This window comes from Apteryx mantelli, chromosome 23 (genome assembly GCF_036417845.1).
Source record: "Apteryx mantelli isolate bAptMan1 chromosome 23, bAptMan1.hap1, whole genome shotgun sequence".
NCBI classification, from domain to species: Eukaryota; Metazoa; Chordata; class Aves; order Apterygiformes; family Apterygidae; genus Apteryx; species Apteryx mantelli.
Window position 1 is genome coordinate 407,318 of NC_090000.1, and position 8,559 is coordinate 415,876.

Here is an 8,559-nt window from a genome sequence, read left to right on the forward strand (position 1 = left end):
ACCCCCCTCAGCCCCATGACAGAAAACCCTACTCCCACCCCAGTGACAGGGCACCCTAACCCCCCTCAGCCCCGTGACAGGGTGCCCTAACCCCCTCAGCCCCATGACAGAAAACCCTACTCCCACCCCAGTGACAGGGCGCCCTAACCCCGCTCAGCGCAGTGACAGGGCGCCCTAACACCCCTCAGCCCCATGACAGAAAACCCTACCCCCCCCCCAGCTCCATGACAGGGCACCCTGACCCTGCTCCGGCCCTGCGACATGGCACTTGCCCTTCTCCTGGGCTCATGCAGAGTGAAGGACTTGGTGCTCACAGTCTGCCTGAAGAAATGGTGCGGCCTTGCTCAAGAACAAGCCCTTCTCGGAAGAAAAAACAGCTGCCCAACAATACGGGTAGGTGCAAAATGGTACCTGGTAGACCTGGTAGTAGAGCAGACACTGTCAGCCCTTCCCATCTAAAACCCTACCTGCTCCCCATGACCTTACCGTAGGAGAAATGGCCCATCAGGTGTCATCTCCATAAGGGAAGTAACAGCGATGTAATTCACCCTCAGTAAGAAGCTCTCTTTGATCCTTGATGTCACACCACAGAATCCCCTCCAGGTTGTACAGTGGAGCAAGGGTTAAATTCCAACAAATACCTGCTTTAGGCATAAAAAAAAAATGCAAATACATGAATATCAGTTATTAAGAAACCCTGTATCTGGGGGGACATAAAATACCTGTTTCTTTTAAAGCTCCATTGTCAATTGAAGGAAGAGAAAAGTGAGGAGAGAAAGTTTTTTTGCAAATTACAAAAACAAACAATAGCTGCGATGTTAGAGGGAACAGAAAAGCTTGTCTAGCCCATTTGGTTTACAGGCACAGTCTCTGTTTATTTCACACTCAATGCACTGCTGGGGTTCTGCTTTGGGAGCGTGACTAGGGTGGTTTCTCATTAGGACTTTATAGAGGGAAAAAATGTCTATTAAAATTAGGCAGGTTCTGTCTCTCTAGGGAGTGTGAAAGGGACTGGAGTGTTTCCAAGCTCTCTCATACTTTGCTACTCAAATTTAATCTAATGTTCCAAATGAAGCAAGTTTGACAGCCTCTGCAACCTAGCACTCATGTGCATGCTGCATCATAGGCCCCACTCACCTCAAACTTGGCTTGCACATGAGCGCCTACAAACTTCAGTTCCTGGGGAGAGCAGAACATCCAGGTAGGAACAAGTGGCACAGGGTGGGCAAGCCTATGTTAATTAGAGCAGGATCTTGCAGACTTACTTTCTGGAAGATTCTTCTGTCCTGGGCCCAGAACACTTTTTCTGCAAATCAAGATCACACTTCTAATCCCATGTGTGACCTCACTGTCCGTCTCCCTAATTAAGTATCAGTTTATGTGCTCAGCCCACCACTGAGAGGCCTGGCAGGTTCTCCTCACAGATATCTGCTTGACAATGGGTTTACAAACATGGGTAATGGAGAATTCCCAGAGATAGACTGTTTGCAGGGTTATGAATAACAGTGTTGTCATTCAGAGACAGAAGAGGCAAGCCCCTTCACACCATCCAGTGTTATACAGTATGAACATGAAATCCTAGGCTCCTCAAGCACACTTCAGACCCATCCTGTACATCCACATGCAAGATTCACCAGGTTCCCCAGTGAAATACCTCTAGAGCAGAGCAGTGTGGGACAGGAAGCGAAGGAGAACCTCATAGTTGTTGGCATTGCAAGTGTCCCCACTGAGAGAGGCAATTCTTCTGGCAGCCTGTTCTTGGAGTATGTTGAGAGCCACCAACCGACTGGTGAATGCCAGCTTCACTAGGCCTGAAGAGATATAGGTGTCACCTTCTCAGAGGTAAGTGAAAAATAGCAAAGTACTTACCAGCAGAGGAAGTAATAGGTGCACCTAGCAATTTCTGGCTATAAAAGAGCTCTTCTAGGACCACAGCTACTTGGCTGCACAAGACATAAATGGCTATCTCCTAGATAGGCATTTGGGAAAAAGTGAACGCAAGACAGTAAGTCTGGACAGCAAGTTGGAAGCCCAGCTCCTGTTGCTGCTTCTGTTGAAGACTTACCCAAGGAAGCTGGCAAGCTCTTTTAGCCTTGGTTTCCCCATCTATCATGTGGAGGTGACTGATAGCTTGTTCACAGGCTGAGACATAATTAACTGCCATGAAGCGCCCAGCAAACCCTTCAATAAAAAAGGCTGAGAGTCTGTCTGGGATCCCAAATCAAATAGCTCCCCATGCTGCCCTCTCTCATGAGTGAATTTGCAGCCTGTGCTATGCAGCTACTTGCCATGAATACATGGCTGACTAGCTTAAAGCTAGCTTGAGACCATGTCTCTCCTGCTTGCACATCCTATTTGCTAGTGGTGAGAACTGCGTCCTTGATGATGTGTCCCTGCTGACAGTAAGACATGTGCCCTCTGCGGGTAACACAGTGCTCCCTGGCACCACTCTGGGTCAAAAACCAACTCAGGAAGCTGTACTCCTGTCTCTGCACTGCACCGCAGCAGTTGGCCCTTCCCATGCAGTTATGCAAGAGGGAGGAGGACGAAGCTGGGTGGCACAGAGAGCACAACCCGGCAGCTGCTCAGGGGCACTGAACGAGTGTCCCACCTGGCCAGTTGCAGGGAGCCAGCCATGCACCCAGCAGGAGTTCCAGGGCACAGCACAGCAACAGGGTGACAGTGCTGGCTTAGCCATGTGCTGTGCTTTGCTGCTAGACTCTGCTCCCTTAGGAAGAGTAGAAGTAAGCAGGCTGGTGCAGTTACCTGCTGCATGGTCAGTTCTGCATGTAAGGCCATGAGGTTTCATGTGGGACACACATACATGCACTCTGCCTCTGGCACACTGTCAATGGTACAGGGCAGAACTAAGTACTCCTGTGACAACAGAATACAGAAGATTGAGGCATATCAACATCTCCCTTCAAGGCTCATGTGCTGCACTTCCTCAGAGGCCCTCCCCCCCACCATCCCCTGTCATCTGGGTCAGGAACCTTTCCCTGTAAAAGAAATGCATTTTATGCTGAGGATCCTCTTGGGACTCCAAGCGGACGCAGGTGTCTGCAGCCCATGCTCCCATCCCTAAGGGTGGGGAGGAACAATGTAATAGCAAAGTCAATAGGAGAGTAGGCACAGTCCCCCTCCAAATTGTTTACTTACTGGCTCTGAATACCAACAAAAGGAGAAACTGGCAACTGCATCTCTGTAAGAAAGAGGAAATGGTTGAGATGGCTGGGCACAGCTAGGAGCCTGGCACTACTTACTATGCACAAGGAACCCTATCAGCAGGTTGCACTTTTCACCCACCGCAGCCACCAGCACCTGACAGGGTTAGCGAGGAAGCAAATCCCCAAACATGTGGTCTGATCTAAAATATGTGTCATTTTCCATCGCTGCCATCAGTGACCTTCCTTTCATCAAATGTGAAACATGTGGCCTCACCTCCATGACCTCTGTCAAGAGAGTCCAAGAGATCACACAAGGCTTTACTGGAAGGAAGTGTTGAGAAAGTCCCATGCTACTGCTGCAGAGAGAAGAGTAATCTCCATGCTGCTAGCACAGTCTGCCAAGAGATTTTGAGAGTCACATGGGGCAGCCAAGCCAGAGGCCTGGATGTTCACCAAGGAGCTGAACACAAGACCCAGAGGATCAAAGGACCGGCCAAGAGGGGATTGCAGCAGTTCAGAATACCCTTTCAAAATAGTTAGCAGACACTGGATGATTCCAGCACCAGCTAACAATAGGCACAAGACAGCCAGGCATCCAGTGTGCAAGACCTCATTTTGTGGGAAGGAAAACAGTGTCCCTTCCTCAGTGAGGACAACAAAGTACCTCATGTGGCGAGAAGCTCCTTAAGGGAGGTTGTTAAAACTCAGTGCTGTTCTTGCTGGTGGACTTCTACTAATGGAGTTCATTTAAGTCAGTATTTTCTACTTAGCACAGACCAAATTAAACTACCATCAGGAAACCCAAACCAAGCTCCTTTCCATCATGGTCTAAAGGCAGAGCTTTCCCAGTCTTTTTCTTTACTTTGGAGGAAGCTGGATTTAGCATTTTTTGGTGCTTATTTCGTTCTAACATGAGTCTTCCTTAGACAACCCTTGCATATCAATTCATAAATTATTTTTCTGAAAATGTTGAGAGAAAGGAACTGTGCTACAGTGCCGTTCATCTTAACAAGCTTTTTGGAGATACCTCTACAAAAGTTGTTTGAAAGTACGCAAACTTGGGAATTGCTGAACAGCTTACGCTTTTCACAATTTGTGATTTAAGATATATAAAGTCACATTCTGCTTACCTTCAAGGATCTCCACACAGCAAGTTTCACCTCAGACCAGCAGAACTGGGTGTGAATAATGCTATATACCATATAAAAACTGCAATGTCAAGATACCTTTTGATAGCTTAGAATACTGGGATTTCTTTTTGGTTCCCACTATATCTACTGTTAAGTATATGTCAGAAACAAATGAAAGCATTTGTACTGTGAATGTGAAATTCATAATTTCAAGACGTCTGTAACACTGTAGCAGATCACACAGCGGAACGGGGCAAAGATATGCCAAGAACTAGTACAGAAGTAATAACAAAAAAAAAGTTTCAACCAAAGCCAGCTTTAATACTGCTTGAAACAGATTCCTGTTTCACAGAAGCAGCAGATGAAAGTGAGTCAGTGTCCCTGTGTGTGCTGGTGCGCAAAGGGGACCGGCTTCAGACACCTACACCTTAGTGGAGCCATTCCCATCACTGGCAGCATTAACAGGTCAGGGACAGGCTCATATCCCAACCGCCACAAAAAGACCACAGCAACTCCGCATCAGTTCTGGGTTTTATTTCCTTAGATACTGTTACAGACTTGGGGCACAAGGAAGCGAACATCAGACTACTGAGGACTGTCTTCAAACATTGTATCCAATCAGGCCGCCTTTGCCTATGATCTCACCAATGTAAAACCACATCAGCACCTCTGTGGCCACCAAACCGTTCCTCAGAGCTTCCTGAAAGACAAAAAGCCACAATTTAGAGCATTTGCTGCTGCGACATCTTCCTTTCTTGCTCTTCTAATCAAACTCCATGTATGGCTAGCAAAACAATCATCCAATTCACAAGACAGTTTAAGCAAAAGCCGGAAGTGCAATTTAGGGTTTATCGTGTTCATCCACCCCTCAACAATCAGACCATATTATTAAAATGTTTCTAAAATCTTAAGTAGAACATCATTTTTTATTTATGTTTTTTAAAGCCCTTTAAAAAGACCATTTTTTTTAAAGCATAGATGTGAGAAACAATTTAATTACAGTGCCAAGCAATATACTGGACCTATGATGTAGCTGTACCAGTCTGTTGGGCAAATCTGTTACCTACTCATATTCTGTTCACTTGAACAAATAATGGAAGGGGCCCAAAGAACAAAAACACATCTCGAATATAGATGTGGAAGGGTTAAGACAAAGCCAATGCATTAAAATGCTTTCAACTCTTGACCTATCAATTCCTTGAGCTTCAAGCTGTAATGACAGCAGCTCAACTGTTTTTCATGGCGCAAGCAAATCATTCAAGCTAGCATGCCAGTGGTTAAATCAGGTCTTGGAAAATATTATTCTGTACACCAAATATCTGTGGCTCATAGACTACAATTGCCAGAAACCAAAGAGGTACTAGAACTGCTCTGTTCCTCAGCTTATCCAGAAAGAACTATGAAATTTTGTATATATAATTTTTTTGAAGTCTAACACCAAACAAAACACATCTTCAGACCATTAGCTGTAGCATCAGCCCAGGTGCCTGGGTTCAGAAACCTCTCTTCAACACACATCAATTCCAATGGGAAACAGTTTCACAAAGAGCAGGAGAATTTGGAAGGTTTGGTAGGAACAGCACTGTATGTTGTTTTCCTAACAAACAATATTGACAGAGGAAGTAGGTAGTACGGATGAAGTCACAGCTTCGTTCCTTGTCCCCTTTCCAATTAATTTGCATTAAAGGACACTATAAGACAACAGACACTTCACAACAGCTGAACTCGCTAATTATGGATTCATTGCCACATACTGATTGCACAGAAAAGGAAAATCAGAAAAGGAAAAGATGTTCATATGAAAGTTAAGATAGTTTAAACCTATTTGAATTTACAGGGCTTTAGAAAGGAACTCAAGATTTCTGTCAGGGACAGGTCAAGTCTTAATTACAGATGAGGAAAAAGAGTCCACATGGGCAAATGGAGTGTATGCAAGCTACACAAATGCCTGCTAGTGGATTTCTCATTTTTTTTTCAGACTCATCTGGTACTTGCATCTTCACAGATAGGCTGGTGCACTGGATGGACTGCTGAGCTTATCTAAAGCTGTTTGGGCATTCCTGCGATGACACCAGGTACTGTCTCTGTGCAAGCTGCAAATTCCAAACTATGAAAAACAGTATCATAGTATCATTATACGTGACCACCACATGGGGTTCCTCAGAGACTAAACAGGCAATAAAAATTACCTATTCAGACAAAATTACTTAGTGCACTGAATACACTAAGGAAGTTATCTGAGGAAGGAAGCTAGTCTGACCAAGGTTCTCTGCAGGGGGGCAGATAAAAGGGAGCGGAAAAGCCTCAAACAAATCAGAGCACAGAGGCAACGGGACACCTCTTCAGAAGGACTCAGAAGAAACAAAGGGAAAGGTCCATGGGCAGATGATAAAGAGAGAAGAAAAAAGTAGAGATTTGTAGCTGAGGGTCTGATTTAACAGCAGAAACCAGCAGAGTGACAATAAGCTAACCAGAAGGAGAGAAAAAGTGGTCACAATGAGTAACAACAAGCCACAATTTGCAAAAAAATAAAATAAAATTCTGAACATTCCCAAGGACTTCATCCAAAGCACCAAGAATTCTCCAGAGCAATAGCAGATTTATTTTAACTAGTTGTCTTGTGCCCTCTCTCCCTCAAGCTACCTAATTAACGGCATTTGAAAATCCTGTGCAAACAGTTTTGGCCTTTGGGACCACGTGACAGATAGGAGCACCCACATGGCCAAAACTGAGAGAATGGATATGCCTAAGCTGATAGAGCTCTGAAGTCCACAGTCTCAGCTCTTAGGTAGAAATACAGACACAGAGAGTGAGCATCAGAATGTGCTTAGAGACTTCAAGCAAAGGGCAGCACATAGATTGTGTTTGTACTCTCGAGGCTCACAGCATGCAAGGATTAACAAGGTGAGCACAGAACCAGAGATCACCAGGCTAGAGAGGAAACTCTTCCAGGGCAGTATGAGACACACATGTTGAAGCTCCCCTCTACATAAAGTGATTTATCCATTTAAAAAAAAAAAAAAAAAATCTTTGTAAGCCATGTCTGAAGTTAATCACTGTCTTCATCTGCCACTGAACCTGATCAAAACTGTTACGGAATAGATTCTAAACCTCATCACAAAATAACACTCTAGAAGTTAAATACAGTTTAAAACACTATTAATGAATACTGGAAATGAGAAAAGAGAAAACAAATGTAACACCTTGCTGTTCACCATATGGGCCCCATCAAATTTTTATTAAAGGCACAATGATTGCATTCGAAGTGCCTGTGACAGAAAGACAACTGCAGATGCAAACCATAAAGATCAGCCTCTAGCTTTGCTAACACCCATATAAGAACGCACTAGAGAGGAAGCATCCACAACTGCATATGTCTGACTGAACAAGATCAGTGCCAGAGAAAGCTTTGAGTTTAAATCTGACCTGTTTTTGTAAACAAGGATCTAGCAAGCAGCCTTGTCTAACTGGAGAGTAACAGGCAGAGGCAGCATTCTGCATTACAGAAGACGGCCTGCACTAACAGCAGCCTAGCCATGAAACGTGTTAAGTAGAATAGCTAGAGGGGAAGAACACCTCAGCTAATCACGCGCGTTCCCATCTACCGTGCAGTTACCCTGACTGTGAGCTGTGCCAGGCGGCCGGACTGGAAGCTTCTGACCATAGCTTTCATGCTATCAATGGCCTTGGGGATCTCAGCCGGAGTCGGAGGAGCAAGCTCAACCTTCGCATAGTACCAAAACGTGGCCAGACGAGGCTTTGAGTAAGTCACAGCAGCTGGAAGGGAGAAAAAAAGGGAAAGATCAGGCTGAACTCGCCGGGACCGAGAGAAAGGGCTCCGCGGGCTGCACAAGTGTTTATTCAGGCCCTGCAGGCGGCTGCGGCGGGAGCCCGACGCGCGCCCGAAACGGCCGGGGCGTTCGGCCGCCGAGGAGCGACGCGGCAGGCGCGGAGCCGCCCCGGAGGCCTCCCCTCCCGGGAGCCGCCGCGGCCTGCTCGCCGGGCGGCCGCCGCCGCCGCTCCGACCTTGGGCGCCGCCAGCCTCCCTGGGCCGCGCCGCGCCGGGCCGGGCCTTCCCCGCGGGCCCCCCGTCCCCGCCCCGCCCCGCTCACCGGAGAGGAGCTGCGGGCCCTGGGTGGCGACGCGCTGCAGCAGCCTCTGCGCGGCCTGCGCCATGGCGACCGCCGGCTCCAGCAGCGAGCGCAAAGTCACCTCCGCGCCCGCGCCGGCACGGCACCGCCCCGCCCCCCCCGGGCTGCCCG

The 8,559-nt window shown here is 47.0% G+C and overlaps 1 protein-coding gene across 1 annotated transcript; it reads right to left on the minus strand.

Moving 5' to 3' along the window:
* Window positions 1-4,815: 4,815 nt before the first annotated feature.
* ATP5MG (ATP synthase membrane subunit g) lies at window positions 4,816-8,543 on the minus strand. The gene is made up of 3 exons (XM_067310273.1): window positions 8,410-8,543; window positions 7,914-8,074; window positions 4,816-4,997 (listed from the first exon to the last, which is right to left on the minus strand). Exons 1-3 carry the CDS (start codon window positions 8,471-8,473, stop codon window positions 4,899-4,901), a joined length of 324 nt encoding a protein of 107 aa, XP_067166374.1. The 5' UTR covers window positions 8,474-8,543; the 3' UTR covers window positions 4,816-4,898.
* Window positions 8,544-8,559: the final 16 nt, after the last annotated feature.

What these genes read in the sequence shown, in the direction of transcription:
- ATP5MG (XM_067310273.1), bottom strand. Translation starts at nt 8,473, where the DNA reads ATGGCGCAGGCCGCGCAGAGGCTGCTGCAGCGCGTCGCCACCCAGGGC. An exon ending in GGGCCCGCAGCTCCTCTCCG is followed by an intron (nt 8,075 to 8,409) that starts GTGAGCGGGGCG and finishes TCTCCCTTCCAG; the next exon opens with CTGCTGTGACTTACTCAAAG. An exon ending in TGGCACAGCTCACAGTCAGG is followed by an intron (nt 4,998 to 7,913) that starts GTAACTGCACGG and finishes TTTGTCTTTCAG; the next exon opens with GAAGCTCTGAGGAACGGTTT.